The sequence below is a fragment of the Ovis canadensis genome, chromosome 1, assembly GCF_042477335.2.
Source record: "Ovis canadensis isolate MfBH-ARS-UI-01 breed Bighorn chromosome 1, ARS-UI_OviCan_v2, whole genome shotgun sequence".
Lineage (NCBI taxonomy): Eukaryota > Metazoa > Chordata > Mammalia > Artiodactyla > Bovidae > Ovis > Ovis canadensis.
In genome coordinates this window covers 258528026-258549585 of record NC_091245.1, presented here as the reverse complement: position 1 = coordinate 258549585, position 21560 = coordinate 258528026, and the positions used below count along the sequence as shown (strand labels likewise).

The following is a 21560-nucleotide window of genomic DNA, read 5'->3' as shown; positions in this document are numbered from 1 at the left end:
CTTTCTCTCACTTATAATTTGCCAAGGGCTTGCCCACACCTGTATACATATTTAATCTCTGATAAAAGGTTATAATGAATTCTGGGCTGTTGGCAGGAGATGGACATTTCTCCCAGGTATTTAGTTCTTATGGTTGTAAAAAGATAGTGTTTCTCTGTTGGATTCACAGGGGTTTTTTTGTTTGTTTGTTTTCTTTCTCTTTTCTCTCTCTCTCTCTCTCTCACACACACACACAGAGCCCCTGTAAATCTCTGGGAATCGTAATATAATATTTTAATAACAGTTTGATACTGACTGGATTCAGCCCCCAGATTAACTGTATCTCTCCATCTTTGAAAGCAGCTGGGGAAAATCACAATGTGGCTTTGATTCCTAAGCAAAACCCTGCTGACTCGTCACCAAGTGGGGGTGTCTCCTTGAAGGTCTGTCTGCCTGTAGCTCTTCCAAGGCTTTTTCTCTTGAAAGCCTTTTCCTCTTTGTCCCTTTTCTCTGTGACTCTCTCTAAACTCGTGGTGCTGTAGGGCTGACGTGGTCGTGCTTAATGAACAGCTATAATGTTCTTGTTACTTGAATAGAAGGTGGGTAAGTGAAATATTAGCTGTTCTCTCCACCTCCATTAACAACTTTACTTGGCCCTCAGTAGATTCTCCCACCTCTGTCTTGTGGTCCAGTGGACCTCCATGGGAACTGACAGTAGGGGAGCTGGAGCAGAGAGGGCTGGACAGCCTGATTGGAGTCCAGGCCCAACCAGTTGTTATTTGCATAAAGTTGATCACATGGTTACTTCCTTAATTTCAGATTCCTCATCTTCAAATGGAGCCTTAAGACCAATCTGGCCTCCAACATGGGGCTATGGCAAAGATCACCCAAAAGGGCTTTGGGCCAAAAGATAATTTATGGAGATCTGGCATTTAATTCTACTGCATTTTCCCTCTCCTGTGCCAAGAAGGCTCAAAGAAGGATGAGACAAAAAGGTTCCTGCAGACCCTTCCTTTTCTGGCTTTTTCATTCAGCCCCTGAAGGGCTGGCAGGGGAGTGGGTTTCCTAGACTGGATGGGGGTGGAGGGGCATCACAGGACCCTAGTCTTGGGATCCAGCCTCTGCAGAGTTTCCAGGCTCAGGGGAGAAACTGGGCTGCTAAGGGCCTCAGACCAGGAAGGGACCAAAGACCCACAGTGGGAGGACCCAAGGACATGTGGATGGCTCTGAGAGCCAAACCAAGGCTGCCTGATGTTGAATTTCCAGCCAGACAGCACCACGAAGACCTGAAGTCAGACACAACCAATCTAAGGAAATGACTGTGATGCATTCTGCACTTTCAGTCTTGTAGAGGGAGAATGCCACTCTCAGGACTGATAGGACCTAATATAAATGTGGGCTCTTGCATTGCTTTCCATGCTTGTCCATTGCTTTCCATGGAGCCACCCAAGAAATCAGAGCCACCTTGTCCTCCTCCACTCACCTTTGAGTGGACCAAAGGCCTATTGTCAGTTTCTCAGTGGTCCAAGCATAAGTGGGCATCTCTAAGGCTCTGATAACTCCCACCACCCGCATCAGCCTCACACAAAGGACCTGTTAAAAAGGCCACTCCTGGTTTCCCTTCAGCCTCATATAAATAGCCCCTGGGGCAGGGTGGAGAGGGTTGGGAATCTGCACTTTATTTCTTTCTTAAAAAAATATTTATTTGACTCTGCTGGGTCTTAGTTGCGACACGTGGGATCTAGTTCTCTGATCAGGGATTGAACCCAAACCCCTGCATTGGGAGCGCAGGGTCTTAGCCATTGGACCACCAGGGAAGTCCCAGAGATCTGCATTTTAACAACACGCTCTATGAGAGTCCAACGCTCAAGGAAGCTTGTTAAGCCTTGCACCTGAAGGGAAATGAAGGTGACATCATTACAGGTCCTGCAGGCAGATTTGCTGTAGGGTAGTTGTGCTGGCTGTGACCAAGTGACCAGTGATGATTATATTAGTTCCACTTCATATCATGGAGTGTCCTACCCCACTTCTGCATATAAACTCAAGGGCAGGGATCAGAGATTCTGAGAGCCCAGCACTGTGGGGTCTTGACTGAAGGGACTTCACTGAAAGGATAAGAGGCACCTGCTGCTTTTCTGTACCAGCATGATAAGTTGGGAGTAGCATCACCTCCCATCCCCATGGCCTTAGGCCCCCAAGGATTGGGCAAGGGACAGTCTCTGGCCAGAACATATAGGTTATGTCTGCTCTCTAGCAAATATACATGACAGTAAAAATTCATGACCAAGTTACATTATATTAATAGAAATACCAAAATAGAAAAAAGGCTTGGAATAGCAACCATCTTCTAGAATCTGAAGGCTGGCATTCATTGTTCATGAGCTCGGCTAAAGGCAGTGCCTTCAGAATTTGGTTAAACTGCAGAGAGAAGAACCAGGGTTAGTTGCAGAGAATCATTTTCCAAGCATGACCACTGAAAGGGCTGAAACTGGCTTCTGAGGTTCCATGGAGCTTCCCTTCCTGAGTGAGATCTGTGGAAATAGAGCTGGTGGCTCTGTCACTGTGACAGTGGCTTTCACAAAGACTTCAGACAATAGCACTGTGGCCACTGGCGTTCCATCATGAGGCCTTTCCGGAGATGGCTTCTGGAAGGGTCTTCTAAGAGCAGTGGCTCTCAAGAGATCTGCACGTGACCATGACTGATGTCCAGCAACTCCAGAGGACACGGTAAGTCAGCTCCCTATACGGTAAAGGCCAGGAGCAGGCTCAATATGCTGAGGCATATTGATGGTCAAGGTTCTGTTGATAATCTCCAGGTTCTTGCTCTGTGTCCCCCACCCTGCCCAGTGAGCCTGCTCTGGGAGGCGGCCTTAGTGTAGACGGAGGGCAGGGAAGCTCCAGGGAGAACCATGCCCCAGTGCTGCCTTGCACAAAGTTGGTCTCCAATAAACATTTGTGAATGAAAGGAGTCCTTTGTTGGCTTCTGACTCTGAACCTCCACCCAGGGCAGCAGCACCTCTCAGCCCAAGCCCAGGGAAGGCACCCACCTCTCTGGAGGCAGTGAGAAGAGGCTGAGAAAATGCTAATAAGCACAAGCATGTTCAAAACCAGGAAACTCAACCTCTAGGGCCTCTACTCTGTGGGCTACAGGAGGCCAGACAGCTTGACGGCTTTTGACATTCACTGGACTTCCTAACCTGATTGCTGACATCCCCGACAGCCTCTCTTTCCTCCACAACCCACAGGCTAAAGTCCAGACGGGGAAGCCCGTGTAAAGCCGCCTCATCTGCACCCGAGTCAGCTTAGGGGAAGGTGGTCTTTCCATCACTCTGAGATGAGGAGTCCTGTCTCCCCACTGTGGGGTGGGGGCCAGGTGTCGTGGCTATCCACAGCCAGCTGCAGGTCTTCACCACCGTGTGGCTTTCTTAGTGTGAGATATACTCCTGGAAAGATGGAGATAAACCTACACAGGGCCAGGTACAGAAGAGTCTGCAGTTAACATGAATACCATTTGGATGGCCTGTCTTCAGGTGTTAGTCTGAGCTCTGGTCCTGAGCATGGGTAACTGAGAGGATCAACTGGCCATACTTCCCAACATGAGAGCTTCCAAAGCAGCCTCTTGGGCAGGAAGCGAGGATCGGAGGGGAAGCAAGTTGGTCCTCCTAGGCTCTGTGCTGGTGTTGAACCCAGATACAAAAGGGACTGCAGCCAGCCTCCCCCTCCCCTAGCCTGGCTCTGGTCAGTAATAACCCAGCCCCCTCCCTCCTTCCTCTGGGCAGATACCCAGAGGTCTCCCCACAGAGAAACCACAGAGCTGGTGAGGGACCGGCGGGGCTGCCTCAGTGAGCATGCCCATTGCGCAGGATGAGACTGGGCCTGTGGGGGCCTCGCCCAAGGGGCCAGGAGAGACCCAGCCCTCCAGCTCTGTGCCCACCGGGCCCCTGGGCACCCTGAGGGGGGGCTCTGGGAGGAGGGGACAGGGAAAGCAAATGGCGATGGGGTTTTCTTTCTCATTTACGAAACAGAAAGGGGGCGCCGTGTTAACGTTAGTAAATATGGGCAGGTGTGGGGGCAGGTCCGCTCTCAGGATCAGGGCAGCAGCTGAGGCCGAGGGTCAGATGAGGCTGGCAGCCTTCTCCTGCACGTTGTACTCCTTGTTCTTCTTCACCCGCCAGCTGATGAAGATAAGCAGCACCGCGCCCAGGGCCTTGTAGGCCACCTGCAGGCCCAGGTACCTGTGGGGCGGGAGGCAGGACACGTGAGGGGTATGGAGGCTCTGTGGCCAGGGCCACTGAGCAGAGCAGAATCATTGTCACAGGGGCCCTGGGGTCATGTGTCATCACCACTCAGGTAAGGATCCGTCCCCACCTGAGTGGGAGCCACCTTCCTCATTCCTTTTGTCCACAAGCCTAGAGAGGCTTACAGGACGTGGGAGCTACATGGGACTCCCAGTCCAGTGCTCCTTGTTGCCACCTTCCCTGGCGCCGCCCACCTCCCCCCACCCCGCCCCCTACACACAGGGCCAGTGAAACACTGCAGCACCAGCCATCTGGGAGGGTGCTGTGTCTCAGCACAGCCAGGAAGGGTGCCTTCTCCCTGCCCTCTTGGTCTGCCCTCCTCCTGGACTTCTATGCCCCTCCCACAGCATTTCCAGACCCTGTCCAGTCCCCGGAAGCCCACTGCCCCCACTTTGTTTGTGACGCAGCAGCAGGTGAGGTGGCTGAAGGGGTGCAGAGCTCAGTGGTGCTGCAGCTGGGCTTGGTCCCACCTGCCCTTGGCCTCTACCAGGAGCTATGGTGGGCCACCTCTTTCTGAGCAATAGGAGGCTGGCCTGGCATCATCGTTCCACAGCCATGACCTCTTCCTATAACAACCCTCTTTGTGATGCTATCCCTCTCAAGGGCCAGCGGGGCCTGAAGACGGGGGCCAGGACACATCAGAGCAGCCTCCAGGTCTTGTTACTTGGATGGCTCTCTGTGAGCCTTGACTTGCTGGTCAGTGGCGGCCCCCACTCCTGCCCATGGCAAGTTCCCCTCCGGCTCTCCCTCGCAGGCCTGAGAGCCTCACAATTGCCACCGGAGTGATGACGGCCCTTTGCTTGGGCCTGGGGCCTGGCGCATCGTGCAGGCTCTCACCTGTTCCGGAGAGCGTTGTTGTCGTAGTAGGCACAGGCCCCTCTCCTCCCCGAGCACTTCGTGCTCCACAGGATACAGGAGTAGTCAATGGTGAGGCCATAGAGGGCTGGAGCCGGCAGCCAAGCTAGCATCAGCAGGAAGAGAGTGCAGAGAGCTCAGGTCACTGGGAGCTGTCAGCAGAGGCGCCAGGGCAGGGTGGGGAGCCAGGTGCCCAGGGTCCCTATACAGCTCACAGGCATGAGAACAGCTCTGCCCCACCCCTGGGAACCACAGTGACTTTGGAAAGCAGACTAGCTTTCCGTGAAGCCTGAATTGCTCTTTCACCGGAGGCTCAGAAGAGAAGAGGGACCTGAGCCATCCTTCCAGGACAGCGAGCTACAGGCGTCCCCTTGTACCAGCTCAGACAGGTACCAGAGTTCCCACGCTTGGGATTGCTGGGCTCACCGGGTGGCGGGAGACTCTTGAGGACACCGACTCCTCAGGCCCTCAGGGCAGCCCGGAGGCAGGCAGGTGCCCTCATTTTAAAGGGGAGGAAGGTGGGCTCGGCTGGCTCACCTTTGCATAGCCAAGCATGGTCAGGGCTGGACTAGGAACTCTAGTTCTTGGAGGTTCAAACCCCACATTCTTCCACAATGGCAAGCTGCCCTTAGACAGCAAGCACCACCTCCAGGCCCCCAACACCCTGGCTGTTCAGAGCCTCAGTCCCAAAGCTGAGTGCTGAGAACTGGTGCAGCAGGGGCTGTGCCCTATGGCTGCTGAATATTCAGGTCAGTCCTGCATCCTTAGCTACAGGTCTAGACAGGGGCAGGCTTGGCCAGATCCACACCCGGGTCAGGCCATCCCATTCTCAGACCCACTGAAAATAGCCTCCCGACTCTGTTTAGGGCCCTGTGAGAAGCTGCTTCTGGGGGAAGGAAACAGGCAATCTTCTGCTTGTGGCTGTGCTCTGAAGTGGGGACCTTTAAGAATCAGCCTCTGTATCAGACCTGCTCGCTCCCAAATCTCCAGGTGAATGAGGGAGGGAAGTTGGCCACAAGGAATGACCTCCCTAAATGATGCTCCCTGAATAGAAATGAAGTCCAGAAAAATTTTCAACTAAGTTCCAGTGGGTAATTTGAAGCTGGCCAAGTCCTTTTCTCTACCCAGGGTGGAATTGCATTCTTGGGTGATGAATGGATCCCTCCAGCCTGCGATTTCTATCTGTGATCTCACATTGAGTTATCTGAGCTCAAATGAAAAAAACAAAGGCAGCGGGAGCTTTGAGCACAGGAGGGGCTGTTTTCACAGTGGTGGGAAGAAGCAGGGCAAGGTGCTGCAGAGCCTATCCTAGCTGCTGTTGAGCTGGGCAGAATGTAAGGTTTTCTTCCCAGTGGAGGTTTCAGAGCAAGTTATAAATGATAAGTTATAAATGGAAAGGCACTGTGGTGCCAACTGTGCCTCTGCCATCAGGACAGGACAGACCCTGGTGCTTTGTGTCCTCTGTGTAATATAGGCCAGAGGAGCAGAGTCTGAAGAGGGGGGCTTTAGGAGCCAGAGACCAAGAAATTCCACTGAAAAAACTGGTTCACTCCTCCTTATCCCACACTCACCCAACTTTGGTAGGAGAGGGTCCCCGCTGGTTAGGCCCAGGAGAGACATCACCCACACACCCCACAGTGATCATGGGAGTTGCTACAGAATGAAGTGCAGCCAGACTCCCGAATAATAATGCAGCACAGGCTCTGCAGGGATTTCGGCATTTAAGGTCAGAAAGTGCACTCTGATGCCAACTGAAGTCTCTCCACTGAAGTCAGCATATTCCCCACTGCAGTGGGCACCCCCGGGGTCCTTAATAAACCCCTCCTCAATCAGTCCCTTTACTTCCTGTACCTGTCACTGCAAGAGTCTCCATACGAGTGCCTTGTGTTTAATCCAGTGCCTTAGGCATCCAGAGGGGACAGTCCAGCATGAGCAGTCTGGAAAAGGACCTCCAGTGTCCCCACACCTGGGGCGAGCTGGGTGTTTGCAGATGCCTACAGGCAGCGCATTCACAGCCACAGCGAGTCCTGATCCCTGTGCACAGTGCCCTGCCTCCTCGGGCTCTGACTGCTTTGGCAGGGTTTGCCAGCAGAGGGCCCCCCTTTGCTGAATAGAGGTAGGAGGAATGGATTTTGTAAAATGGAAGGGAAGCCAGGGCCGGGCTCTGCTGCTGTTCTGGCTGCGGCAGGAACGCGAGGTTTTGTTCCTACAGTGAATTATTGGAGAGAGATGAAAAAAATACCTACACTCAGCGTTCTGTTAGGCATTCGCAGCTGTGTCCACTTTTCCTTCTTACACAGTTTCGTTTGGAATTAATGCCATAGATGGAAACTTTCCTAACCTCAAGTGATGCGGAAACAGTCCATATGGGATTTGGCATTTGCTGTTGTGCTTATTATGTACAGCTTCTTATGACAGAGATGAGATAGGGCTTTTCCCCTCCCCACCCCGCACCCCACAGCCTTCTGATTTCCCTTAATCTGGGGCCACCAGGAAGGGGGCGTCTCTGATACTTACCCAGCAGACGCATCAGCAAGAACTGTACTCCGATGGCGAAGGACTTTTCCTCCTGGTTCACCACACTGAAAAGGCAAACAGGAAATCAGCAAGGGGAGGACTCAGGGCTGAGCCTTCCCTCTGGTGGTGCAGTCAGCCTCGGGGTGCATCAGACCTGCCCTCGCGAGGCCCCCCTGGGTTCACCTGGGCCCTGTGCTCCTATTGTTCCTCTCAGTGGATCTCACAGTGTGATCATTGCACCAATAGCATCATCAGCATCCCCTGGGAACTTGCTAGAAATGCAGATTCTCAGGCTGCACCTCAGATGAAGAAGCAGATGCCCTCTGTATTGTAAGAAGTCCTCCAGGAGATTCTGTGCACACTTAGGTTTGAGAACCACTGGTCTCTGTGATTTTCAGGGCTGCCCAGAGCTCCCTTCAAGAGGCAGAGGACAGAGCAGCTGGGAACCAGAGGATACTGAAGGCTGTGTATATGGCAACAGGTCTGAATAGCTCTGGTGGTGTTTTACAGCAATAGAAGACAGCCCTGATGCAAAGTGTAGCCAGAGCCCCTGGGCTGAGGGCTCCTTTGAGCAGCTAACAGAATCCTCTACTTTGGGCTGGCGTGGTGGGCATGTGACCTGTGTGGCCTTGCCAGGCTCCACACTCAGAAAGGTCCCATGTTTGCTTTAATGCTCTGCTGTGGCTGGCTTGAAATTCTTGATAATTTTGGAACCAGGAGCCTTGCATTTCCATTTTGCACTGGGTCATTATGCAGCCAGTCCTGCCCCCGCCCTTCTTCCCTCTAGAGGAGGAAAGCACTTGCCTGAGGAAGGAGACTGAGAGAGGAGAGGGAGGCTGTCTAGAGGAGGTATTGCTGGGCCCCTGCCATGCCAGCTAGGCATGGAGCAGAGAGGAAGGCCCCCATCCGCGACATGGGGAGTCAGGAGTGGGCCAGCCAGGGCACCAGGCTTCCCTGTGCCCTGCGCACACACTCTTGAGCGGCAGCTGGTTAGGGGAAAGCATTCGGAGCTGAAGGGAACTCAGATCTCCACATACATTTTGTTTTATTTCCACAGTTCTGATAGCAAACTGGAAAGGGACTCTTTCAGCTTCTCAGAATCCCTGCTGGGGTGAAGTAGGGGAGAGGCACCCATTGGGAGACCCCAGTGGAAAGTGCTTCAAATCTCAATCTAATGGACACTCCCTTTATTGAAATAGGTCCCTTCAATGGGCCAATCCACAATAGATGGATTTGTTTTGGTCCTTTGCTTCCATGTTTTGGTCCTTATCTCTGGACAGACTCCCTTGGTTTCTCAACTAAATGGGACTTGGGAACCCCAAACTGGCTTTTAACAGAGAGTTTGAGTTCCTTGTGATCTCTGCCCCTTCAGCCCTGAATTAGCACTGGCTCTCTGACCTCTGTCTTGTGATACATTATTGGCACATCTTCACTCCCAGCCTGTATTTCCATGCCTGGTTGAGGGCCATGAGTGATACAAATAAGGTCTGGGTCACCTACAACATTGGCTTTAAACCTCACCTTCTTCGCACTACTTAGCATCCATTCTTTCATCTTTCCCAGGGGAATTTATCTTTAAATTATTTGGGGATACTGGGGCCTCTTCTTCAATTTCACTCCAGCTCCTGACCAAACTTGGAAGGGAGAGATTTTCTTAAAAAGCCCACCCTGGGGTTCTGCCGGGAGCCAGCACGGGAGATCCTACCCATGACAAGGTCATGCGGAGAGGCCTGACGGGCAAGGCAAGTTAGGCTTCAGGGGTTCCCCTGGGTTTTCCTGAACATCTACCCCCAAAACCAGAGTCTGCCTGCTTTATTATACTGTGCTCTCCACTCTTCTGACATTCTGTGGAAAAAGTTAACTCAGGGCTTAACAGTCTCCTGCAAAAGTATAACTGGTCTGGTCTGCCCGGACTTCTAGAACTTGTGAACTGTTTATAGCCCCCAACCGCGAGAGGCACAAAGCTTAAAGCATCTTAAAGATACAGAACCTTTTCTAAAAAGCAAAAAATTATATTGGTGACAGGTTTCACTGTTGAGTCAATGACTGCTGCCAGGCCCCCATGTTCTTTATCTTTTAGGCACCTGGAGGATATTAATCAATGTAATTGGGATATAGAAAAGGGAATATAGTAGTTTTGATGTTAGCAACACTAGACTTTTAAGTTAATTGCTTTTCTCTTTGTTATAAATCACTGTACTTCTTTCATTGTTATAAATTGTTGTGTCCTTGCTATGTAAGAATGTAACTTTATTTAGTGCTTTCTGAGAGTGGCACCAAACTTTGGGAAGAACAACATTTTTAAGGCAAATAAATCTTTTGGTTGACAAACCCTTATCAGAAAAGGGCTGTAAAATGTTAATTGGCCTTCTGGCCAGAAGATGATGTAAATCACCTAAGACTTGTGTGTACAACTAGGTATGCAGAGAGAAAGCCTGGTCTCGATAAGAGTCAGGGCTGCTGACGCTGCATAATTTTATATTATCCATTGATCACCACATACAAAAAAAGGTATAAAAAGCCTTTACAACAATAGAAGATGGGCCAGTCACTGGAAGGATTGGTTTCCTCCATGTCTTTTCTTACTCTATTTTCTGGCTGAATTCCCACCTGGAGCGGGGAGGCTCACCACGTCTACTTACTTGCCCTGGCTTTTAAGTCCCATGAGAGAGGGAGCCCAAGGCGGGGCAGCCTCCGCTATTCAAACGAGCACCAGTGGCCTAACGTAGATGGTGCAAACTTCTTGTCCTGAAGTTTTATTGGCTTTCCCTGTAAACCAAGTTATTCAGCCTCTTTTCTCCACTAAATTTTCCTACTATACTATTTCTTCTTAATTTCTTTTATACTTCTAAATAAATAAGCTTTCCTCGCCTATGCCGTCTCGCCTTCGAATTCCCTGGATCCACCGGGGCAGGACCCCGGCAGGGTTCAAATGGTGCTTTCCCTCCACTACTTCCTCATCCCTGAAGCTTGGCAGTCCCTTGGGAGGCAATCTGACAGCAATGCCCTTCTCCAATGTTTGGGGGCTTCCCTGTGAAATTTCCTTATTCTATTCCCTCTCCTCATCATGGCCACCCACATACCTTTCTCAGGATTACTGGGCCCACTGTGGTCCATCTGACCCGGAGTGCAAGAAGGGAACCACACTCAGGGGCCTTGAGGGAAAGCATGGGTACTGGAATGCACAGATGCAGAATGGTAGAGGAGAGGGTGATGACGGTGTTGAGACGAGCAACCTGCTCTGAGCACCTCTACACATACTTGCGGAGTATGCTAAGAATGCAAGGGCCTGACTGTGTGCTTCCTGGGTCATTTCCCAAGGCTGTGGTTGCCGTGAACAGACCTAAGGCATGAGGTAAAATTTGCTAGACCAGCTGCAGGCTTGGTCTATAGAAGCAGTGGCTCTCCCAAGCTCAGTGCTCCTCAGCTGTGACCTACACCCACTGCAGGTGACACATACACCTGAAGCCCTCCACGTCACCGAGTAGGACATGGGGTCACAAATAATGATGCAACATGAGCTTCCTATCCTATGAACAACAAAGTCCGTTCCCTTTGACCTAGGAGCCTTCCGGCTTCTGCCAGCATCCTTGTGAAATAGTAACAGAAACAGGGGCTCAGTAGTTTGCATGCTAACTTGTAAATAGGATAAAATCCCAGACCCCTCAACTCCTAGTCTTCTGGGGAAACTAGCTGTTGATAAGAATAGTAATAATAATTTGGTGGTAATAATTTTTCTAGTAGTCACGTATGGATGTGTGAGTTGGACGATAAAGAAAGCTGAGTGCTGAAGAATTGATGCTTTTGAAATGTGATGTTGGAGAAGACAATTGAGGGTCCCTTGTGCAGCAAGGAGATCCAACCAGTCCATCCTAAAGGAAATCAGCCCTGAATATTCATTGGAAGGACTGATGCTGAAGCTGAAACTCCAATACTTTGGCCATATGACGTGAAGAACTGACTCATTGGAAAAGACCCTGATGCTGGGAAAGACTGAAGGCAGGAGGAGAAGGGGATGACAGAGGTTGAAATGGTTGGATGGCATCACTGACTCAATGGACATGAGTTTGAGTAAACTCTGGTAGTTGGTGATGGACAGGGAGGCCTGGTGTGCTACAGTCCATGGGAGTGCAAAGAGTCGAATACAACTGAGCAACCGAACTGAACTGAATACTTTGGTAAATAGAGATAATGAACCATTATGCAGAGCAAAGCAAAGCAAAGCAATTTACCATACAATTCCCACATGAATCCTTTGAGGTCAATATCATTAATGCCCTTTCATTCATGAGGAAGGGCTTCTTAGGTGATACAGTGGTAAGGAATCTGCCTGCCAATGCAGGAGACACAGAGATGTGGGTTTGATCCTTGAGTGGGGAAGATCCCCTGGAGTAGGAAATGGCAACCCACTCCAGATTCTTGCCTGGAAAATTCCGTGGACAGAAGAACCTGGCAGGCTATGTCCATGGGGTCACAGAGCTGGACATGACTGAGTGACTAAGCACACGCATACATGAGGAAATTGAGACTTGGTGAACTTGGCAACACCAAACGACATTTAGCCAGTTTATGGTAGAGCTAGGCCTTTGACCCTGGACCGGGTCTTCCAAATCCTGTTTTTCCATCTCTGTTGCCAGACTGATAAGGACAGGAGGGAGGTAGGCAGGGGGTAAGTTATGCCATCTTGGTTGAAACCGTATTTTCTCCTTTCCAGAGGGTGAGGTGAATGGAGGGTCATTTGACGTCAACACCTCAGGGGCAGCTTGGTGTCACTGTAACAGGACACCTGCCTTGGCCTGCCACCTGTCCTGCCCTGCCTTCTGACCTGGCTCCTAGGACACGGGGGCTTTTCTCATTGTCATCCTTTCCACAGTCCTTATTCTGTCTCTGGAACTTTCCTCATTTTCCTTCTCTGATTTTATGCCTCCAACTGAATTCTCCTCCCTCCTGTTCTTTTGAGAGTTAAAGATAGGTGAATCTACAGGTGTGGAGTCAAGAGTGGAGCCTGGCAGACTGGAGGGGTCACATGGCTCAGCCAGCAGGCTCCACCTCCTCTCCAGGCTCCGCCTCCCCTCCAGGCTCCGCCCTCCTCATACAGGATGGAGAGGCGGGGACACCCACCAAGTGAGGCTGCAGCGTGGGACTCCGCACAGGCTGGCACCAAAGCCCTGGCATTGGTGCACTAGTATTATCTCCCTGTACCACCTCAAGAACATCTCATGTCCGAGGACTCAGCGGACCAGGAGAGGCAGGAGAACTATGTCCATGGGGTCACAGAGCTGGACACGACTGAGTGACTAAGCACACACATACATGAGGAAATTGAGACTTGGTGAACTTGGCAACACCAAAGGACATTTAGCCAGTTTATGGTAGAGATAGCCCTTTGACCCTGGACCGAGTCTTCCAAATCCTGTTTTTCCATCTGTTGCCAGACTGATAAGGACAGGAGGGAGGGAGGCAGGAGGTAAGTTATGCCAACTTGGTTGAAACCCTATTTTCTCCTCACTTGGTGGGTGTCCTTGCCTCTCCATCCTGTATGAGGAGGGCGAAGCCTGGAGAGGAGGCGAAGCCTGGGGAGGAGGCGGAGCCTGGAGGGGAGGCGGAGCCTGCCGGCTGAGCCACGTGACCCCTCCAGTCTGCCAGGCTCCACGCTGGCTCCACGCTGACTCCACACCCGTAGATTCACCTGTCTTTAACTCTCAAAAGAACAGAGAGGAGGGAGGAGAATTCAGTTGGAGGCGTAAAATCAGAGAAGGAAAACGAGGAAAGTTCCAGAGACAGAATAAGGACTGTGGAAAGGATGACAATGAGAAAAGCCCCCGTGTCCTAGGAGCCAGGTCAGAAGGGAGGACAGGCGGCAGGCCAAGGCAGGTGTCCTGTTACAGTGACACCAAGCTGCCCCTGAGGTGTTGACATGAATGACCCTCCATTCACCTCACCCTGTGGAAGGGAGCAGCTGGCCGTTAAGTGAGGGGAGTGTTGGGAAGGAGAGGCGCACTCACCGCAGCAGGCCGTTAAGTGAGGGGAGCGTTGGGAAGGAGAGGTGCACTCACCGCAGCACCATCATGTAGAGGGGGTTGTGCGAGACGCAGGCTATGAGCGCCACGAAGGAGATGAGGAAGGTGGTTGGGAGCAGGAAGTGGGCGCAGGAGATGGGACACGGGCCTGTCTTCGCTGGAGCAGAGCCCCCGCCCACGCAGCGGCAGTTCAAATAGATCTTGGAAGGAGACGGAGGGGAACAGCGGAAACCTGCCGTTATTATTTCGACTCCACACACTTTAAATGCCTGCTCCAACGGTCACCCCTCTGCCCTCCCTGGGAACCTGGTAATGCTAGATGTAGAGGCTGGAGAGGAGACGAGGTGGGGATTTCAGGCACCCTGGGGATCTCGCTTCCGATCACTGGGCAACAAACAGTGTTTGTTTCACCAAAACCAGTCGTCCAGTGTGCGCTGGACTCCTCCCGCAGTTACACCGCGAGGGGATCTGCAGGAATCCACTGCCAGGTAGGGTCCACCAGTTGCGGACCTGGGTTTGGGATGGTCTTCCTCTGGGCCAGGCCACCTGCTGCCCAGCAGTAGTGGTTTTCTGGGTTTTTGTTTTTGCTGTTTGTGTGTTTATTGCAGGGACATTAAAGGAAGAAAACATAGAAGGAGATACCACTGGAAATGGGCTTCTCAGGTAGCTCAGCTGGTAAAGAATCTGCCTGCAGTTTGGGAGACCTGGGTTCAATCCCTAGGTTGGGAAGATCCCCTGGAGGAGGTCATGACAACTCACTCAGTATTCTTGCCTGGAGAATCCCCATGGACAGAGAAGCCTGGCAGGCTACAGCTCATGAAGTCGCACAGAGCCAGACACAACTGAGCGACTAACCCCAGGGCAGCACAGCACCAGTGGAAACACAGTGAAATCCACTGAACTTTCTGCCTGAGATAAATTCCTCCTGCCTCTAAAGGTCTCTGTCTCAAGTCTATAAATCCATACAGCTCAACATTGTTGTACAACTCACCTTAGTGGACCCTCTGTGTCAGGTGGCTTCATCTTCCCTCTCACATCATCTGATGGACCAGCCTATGGTCCAACTGCTTTAAGTGTCAAAGCCATTAGAGGGCAGAGACTGGAACTAATAATTGGTATGCTTCCTTCTACCAAAGATTGGAACTATGGACCTTCTTTACTTGGGCTGCTGGGAAGCTCATAATTAAGTTGTATACAATGTTGCTGCTACCTTCCTCAGTCTGGATTTTTTACACATACTTTCCCTTATAATTTGCTATATTTTTTTCTTGATATTATGCTAATGGATCTTGGTCTTGATGTGCTTGTGCTGTTATTGGAAACTTGTCAAGATTATTTCTGGAGGTAGACAAGTCAGAGGTTAAGTAAATAAAGATAAGAAAACCACAGAAGCCACCACAGGCTCCTCCAACAAGAAGGCAACTGAGAAAGCATCTTGCCCAAGCTCTTGGTCCTTGCACCTCCTGAGAACCATGCTCCTCTGCCAGCAGAGGTTGCCATGGAAGCAGCCTTGCCTGTCCTCTCAGGGAAGATGGCTAGCCTTGCCCATGCCCTCCACACAGGTTTAAAGGAACAGGCTGCATCGTCTCCTTAGGGAGCTGCATAGACTTCCCAGTGTTCTTGGGATAAAGAACGTCCAAGTCTGAAGCCAGAGCCCTGCCTGCTCCCAGGCCTAGCTGGGTATGACCCTCCTCCACACTCTGTGCCGGCCCTAGCCTTCTCACTCTTCCCATTTGCCAGATCATTCACGCCCTTGGGTCTTGCTCTTGCATTTGCTTCACTCCCAGGTCTTCATAGTGTTTTCTTCCTCTGGTGGTTCAGTTCTAATGTCACCTCCTCTGGGAGGTCCCCAGATATTCTGTCTCATTAAGTCTCTTCGTGGCATGGGTTACCTTCTAAAAACACTGCCTTCATGAAGGCAGGGACATGGGCTGATGGGTTCCCCACTGAATCCTCAGCTCCCATGTATGTGTCTGGTGTTCACTAGGTGTTTGTTGAATAACCGCACAGACAACTAGAGTTGGTTTGCTGCTCTGATCTGGGGAGGCAGGGAGCACTCTGAGGGCTGGCCAGGACCTTGCCAAGTGAGCATCTTGAATGTGATCTGTGTGAGTGGGAGGCTGTGGCTGGGAGACACCTGATCTTGCACAGATGTGCCCTGTGCTGAGGCAGCACCCTGGGTTCTAGTCCCAGATCTGCCCCTGAATAGCTTCAGCCTTCAAGCCAGTTGTGTGGCCACAGCTGAGAGTGCTCAGAAGGGTTGAACCAAAGGGCCTCTGTCACCACTTCCGGCTCTAACCTTCCAGGTCCACATCACAGAGGCCCTCTGCCCTCGATCTATGTGGGCCTGTCCATATGGCTTTGCAACACAACCAGGTTGCAGGACGCTGGTGTGCCCAATAAGGACCCATCAGGGTGAGACTGGCAGGCTTCAGCAGAAGGAGTGCTCTGGCTTGTTTCTGCTTTGAGCATTGTTAGGCTTCAGGAATGTGAATTCACTGGACATTGGCCAGTCTTTAATTGACTTTGGGCTGTAAGCATCTGATCATGACCCTAGGGTACGGGAGGTGGAGAAAATGTGGGGGTGGCCCAGAGGCCAGGATGCTGGGAATGAGTGGTGTGGAGCCCTGCCTCTCCCAAATGGAGGAGCAGGCTGTCAGACACACACTCAGCAGAGACCAGGGGCCCCTCCGGCCCTTACCGGTTTCTTGAGAGCTATAGAGCTGAAGTTGACTTCACTGCAGCCAGCGTGGCAAGGGGAGAGGTATTCCACCCCATTGTCTCCACAGACAGGGTGGAAGACAGAATCTGGGCACGAGCAGTCCTGGCGGCAGGCGGGAGGCTGTGGACGTATAGAACTTGATGTGCTGCCAGCAAAACAGGAAATGGGAATCAAACAAAGCAAGACCAAAGGAAAACCTCGCCACTCCAGCCCAGCGTGACTTCCCCGCCTGGTTAGCGTGCTTGCGCCTCTCTGTTTGTCTTGGGCCAGGGCCACCCAGAGATCTGAATCATGTCTACTGGAGCCAAGGGTCAACTTGGCCGGTGTTCATGGCACCTCTGCTTCTTCTGCTAGTAGGAGCCCAAACCTACCAACTAGTCATTGGGAATGTTTGGTTGGCAAATCCCCCACTGCAGAAGGGGTCGAGATGAACAACCTGCCAGGACTCTGATGAGAGAGAAGGCAGATGCTATGGGAAAGTCACAGGTGCTATTTCCCTTCCTTTCTCTTTCATCTGGGCTTGGGCTGAGGCCCCTTGAGGTCATCTAGGGTCTCAGTGGCTCCTGTCTCTGGGTCTATGTAGCCATCGCCCAGGTTACTGCATCCCCCTGAGCTTTAACCCAGGGGTTTCACTGGCTGATCGCACCAATCTCTCCGCCCTCTGTGTCCAATATTCATGATCTCCTCTGGGAAGGGTGGGGGTTAGGGGCTGATAAACCACAGTTCAGAACTTTGCTAAAATAATTATTCTAGTACTGGTTAACAGTAATGGGGCATCTCTCATGCTCCAGGCACTGTGCCTTAGGGCTTTTCATGCACTGACATCACAGTAAATGTTCTAATGATGCTCCCTTTGTGGATGAGAAACCTGAAGTAAATTTCCCCAACTAGGAAAGAGCAGTGCCAGACCTAGGACCTGGTCTGATGACAAAGCCCTGTGCTAAACACCCAGTGAAAGCATTCTTGGCCTCTGTCAACCACAGCCAGAAGACCAGTGCAGACTGGGAGTGGGCCAGAGTCGGGGGAGGGGCAGTTCCATCCTGAATAACATGCCCCTCCTTCATACCCTCTGGAGACAGGAGAGGTCCTTGCACAGAGAAAGATAAAGCACCAAAACTGAAAAGTATGCTATCTTCCAGCATTGCAACCTCACTGGGCAAAATCTAAAAGAAGAGGTGTAGAAAGGTGGCTCTGAGGAAAAAAGCAAAAAAGCACATCCCCTCCTTGGCTTCAAAGCCCTTCCTGAACATGAAGCCAAACTTAGAACTTAAAACCATGTCGCTTTATGCAAGCCGACAGGTATCCTTTACCTGCCCTCTTCCTCACCTGCCCTAATTTTTTAAGTCTGCCATCACTTTCATTGTTCTTCTCCAAACCTTTTCAAGTGTCCGTCTCTCATCTTTCCTCAGCAGCTCAATAAGACTCTGTAATTCTAGCTGGTAGAGAGCAGATGCTAAACATAGCTATTTCCTGGTTCCTGAGGCTCACAGCACTACAGATTCATCTTGAAACTGAACAAATTAGTTTCTGGTGCTCCTTAAAACACAGAACCCTAATCCTGATTGCTAGTGGCCCACTAGCACCCTCTGATTTCTTCTCATAATTGAGCACACGAAGACCTGGCTTTCTCAGTTGCCACATACGAGATCAGATCAACAAGGGAAAAGGAGAGAGGACAGCTGAAGCAGAAGGAAGATGTGGCAGCCACCTCCAGGTTCTGGACTCAGCAAAGAGTGTTTCCTCACCCTCGCTCCCCTTACCTTGGGGGGTAGACCTCCGACACGAGCGGGGTGGAGCAGCCCATGAAGAACAGAGGGGCACAGAGCACCATGGAGACGATGATGATGGTGGCGGCTACACGGGGAATGGTTTGCAGAGAGAAAACACAGCGCTTCATGAGGATCCCTCCAAGCAGCATCCCTAAGGCCGCAGCAGGGAGGTTCACAGCACCTACAGACAGAGAGAAGCTGGTCTGGGTGCAAGGCCTTGGAGTGCTATGTGGACCACCGAGAAGTGGGCATGGCTTCCTGAAGGGACATTTGATATGTTTAATTGCAACAGTAATAGATGACATTAGTTGAGCATTTACTGTTTGCCAGGCATACTGACAGAGTTATCTTGACATGGAGGATTGCCCTGCCTGTGCAAACAATAAAGAAAGAAGTGGGACCCTTACAACCAGAGAGATGTGGGTTGAATGTGCATTTATTAGAAAGTCAAGTGTTAGTTCCTCAGTCGTGTCCAACTCTTTGTGACCCCATGGACTGTAGCCTACTAGGCTCCTCTGTCCATGGGATTCTCCAGGCAAGAATACTGGAGTGGGTAGCCATTCCCTTCTCCAGTGGATCTTCCTTACCCAGGGATAGAAGCCGGGTCTCCTGCATTGCAGGCATATTCTTTATAGTCTGAATCACCAGGGAAGCCCAAATAACTCTGTGCGTGCATGCTGCTGCTGCTGCTGCTAAGTCGCTTCAGTCGTGTCCGACTCTGTGTGACCCCATAGACGGCAGCCCACCAGGCTCCCCGTCCTTGGGATTCTCCAGGCAAGAACACTGGAGTGGGTTGCCATTTCCTTCTCCAATGCATGAAAGTGAAAAGTGAAAGTGAAGCTGCTTAGTCGTGCTGACTCTTAGTGACCCCATGGACTTCAGCCTACCAGGCTCCTCCGTCCATGGCATTTTCCAGGCAAGAGTACTGGAGTGGGTTGCCATTGCCTTCTCCTCTGTGCGTACATAGCTGCATCCAATTCTTTGTGATCCCGTGGACTGTAGGCAGGCTCCTCTGTCCACAGTATTCTCCAGGCAATAATACTGGAGTGGGTTGCCATGCCCTCCTCCAGGGGGTCTTCTGGACCCAGGAATTGAACCCAAGTCTCCTGCACCTCCTGCATTGCAGGCAGATTCTTTACCCACTGAGCCACCTGGGAAGCCTTATTAAGCCTTTCATTACCTGGCCCTTTATTGCACTGTAACCACATGGGGTTAGCAAGGCACTGGTGGCGCTTCCTGTTTGATGTGCTGGTCAGAGGCCAAAGGCTAGAAGGGTGAAGTCACAGCCAAAAGCTACACAGGAGGTCAGGGGTCATGCCCTGACCACCCTGCCACATCCACATGGTCAAGTTCACCAGTGAATTGGCCCCTGTCATTCCCTAGGGTACTTGGTGGGACTGCATCAGTATTTTGAAACCTCAGCTGCCAAAAACACAGGTGCTGGATGCTGGCACTCCCTGCCAAAGACTCTGCTTTAACTGCTCGAGGGTGGGGTCTGGACATCTGTGTTTCTTAAAGCTCTCCTGGGGAGCCTAAAGTATAAGGGCTTGAGAATCACTGGGCCCCCCAGTCCTTATCCAGGTGAATGTCTTCAAGCCCTTGGAGAAGAAAAACACCCAGCAGCATCTTGCCTAGCCCCCAGCTCAATCCGTACTCTTTCCTCTCCTGTCCCTGATGATGTCAGGGCCTTTGGGAGACGGTCAGGCTTTCAGCCCCTCTGACAGGGAGGAAGCAGCCCCCAACCTCCACCCACTCCTGCCCGGAATGATAGGGGCCCAAGATATCGGCCAAGAACATTCTGGATTGCCAACCAGGAAAAATGTCCTTAAAATCCTTTCTCCTAGGCAAGAACCCTCTGGCTCCTGCCCTTGTCTGGTCTGGCGGTGCACCTCCCTGGATGAACAGGCGGAAGGCCCGGCTGCGGCAGCCCTCGGGACTCACCGATGAGGAAGTTGGCATAGGCTGCGGAGGCGCCGTACTGCTTCTCCAGGAACTTGTTGAGGAAGGTAGAGAGGCCGGCAATGACGGAGGAAAAGGTGCACTGGGCCAGGACCACCAGCATGAAGAGTGGGTTCATCAGGAGCCTCAGGAAGATGCGGGGGAACCCTGTGGACAGACTGCTGTCAGGGCTGCGCCTCCAGGCAGTGGTCCCCGGGGTCCACAAGCCTGACTGCTGCCCTTCCTGCTCCCCCGCCCCCCAGCAGCTCCCCTCTCTTCCTCTGGACAGAAACCCAGGCCCCAAGCTGCTCAGAGGCCAGCTGGGGGCACACAGCCACTCAGGATCCACTCAACATGCTCATGGGCTAAATAAAATGAGGAGGGGCCTGGAAGAAAGCAGGTAGCAGGTGATTACACAGGACAGCCGCATCCATGTGAAAGGAAGAGAGAGGAGAACGCGGGCCAGACTGTGAGGGTGGGGCTGCCTCTGCCTGATTCTGGGTCTCCTGATCTCTGCAAAGCAGCAGTCAGCAGGGCTGCTGGCAGAACCTCATGAAGGGATGGGCCAGCGTTGCTTTTACTGCCCCTCACCACACCCAACCCCACATGGGCCAGGGGACCCTAGACCACCCCCACCCCAAGCCAGCCCACCCAGGACTGCCGGGTCACTCAGTTACTTTTAATGAAATCCACCAGGGATCTTCTTGACTTGGCCTCTTCCATCTTCCTTGCTTCATCCATCATGGGATGAGTCCTCTGAAGGCAGCAAAGGGAGTGAGTATTAACGGCTTCCTTGAATGTTAACAGGTTCCTTACAGTCATCTTCCCCAGGCCCTTGATCCTTCTGGTCTCAGTGGCTCACGGCAGGGTGGTGCTCAGCCACCCTGGAAGTGTGTGGAAGGGTGTCCAAAGCAGCCACCACATGCATGTCAGTGAGCCTGGTGCTTTGGCCACTGGCCAGAATGCATCCACGCTAGGGCCTCCCAGATATGATTTCATACCTGCGCATATTATTTTATATCTAAGTGTTGGCTGATGCCAAGAGGCATCTGAGTGAACATCAGCCTTTGTCTGTCTGTCACGGCTATACTTCTTCCTTGTCCTCAGGTTCCAGGAGCTATGGGCCACACTCTGGTCTATAATGACCTCGTTCCCAGCTCTCTCTTTCAGTCTCCTCTGTGGAGTCCCTTCTTTCTTCTGGGCCCAAAGTTGGATCCTGTCCAAGGCTCTGACCTGGCTCTTTCTGTGCACTTTCCGGCACTTTCTGTGCAACCCCCCTCAGTGAACTCACCTTCCACTTCTGAACTTGTCAGCTGCAGCCCGAGGCCCAGCTCTGAACCACTAAACAGATGCAAGGCCCCCGAGCTCAGACACTGTTAGGAGCCCCCAGCAGACTCGTCACCAGGCGCAGGCGCTCCCATTTATTTCATGCTTCCTCCACGGTGGGCCCCGTGCCCAGCAT

The 21560-nt window shown here is 51.9% G+C and overlaps 1 protein-coding gene across 1 annotated transcript in view; it reads right to left on the bottom strand.

Moving 5' to 3' along the window:
* Positions 1–1656: 1656 nt before the first annotated feature.
* SLCO2A1 (solute carrier organic anion transporter family member 2A1) overlaps positions 1657–21560 on the bottom strand; it is a 95109-nt gene continuing 75205 nt past the window's right edge. Inside the window, exons 7-14 of the mRNA XM_069565345.1 lie at positions 20776–20854; positions 20102–20266; positions 18152–18341; positions 16371–16536; positions 13706–13869; positions 7650–7714; positions 5115–5238; positions 1657–4214 (exon numbers count right to left, since the gene is read on the bottom strand). Of these exons, the coding sequence (XP_069421446.1) occupies positions 4094–4214; positions 5115–5238; positions 7650–7714; positions 13706–13869; positions 16371–16536; positions 18152–18341; positions 20102–20266; positions 20776–20854 (1074 nt within the window). The 3' untranslated portion in view covers positions 1657–4093. The remainder of the gene's footprint in view (positions 4215–5114; positions 5239–7649; positions 7715–13705; positions 13870–16370; positions 16537–18151; positions 18342–20101; positions 20267–20775; positions 20855–21560) is intronic.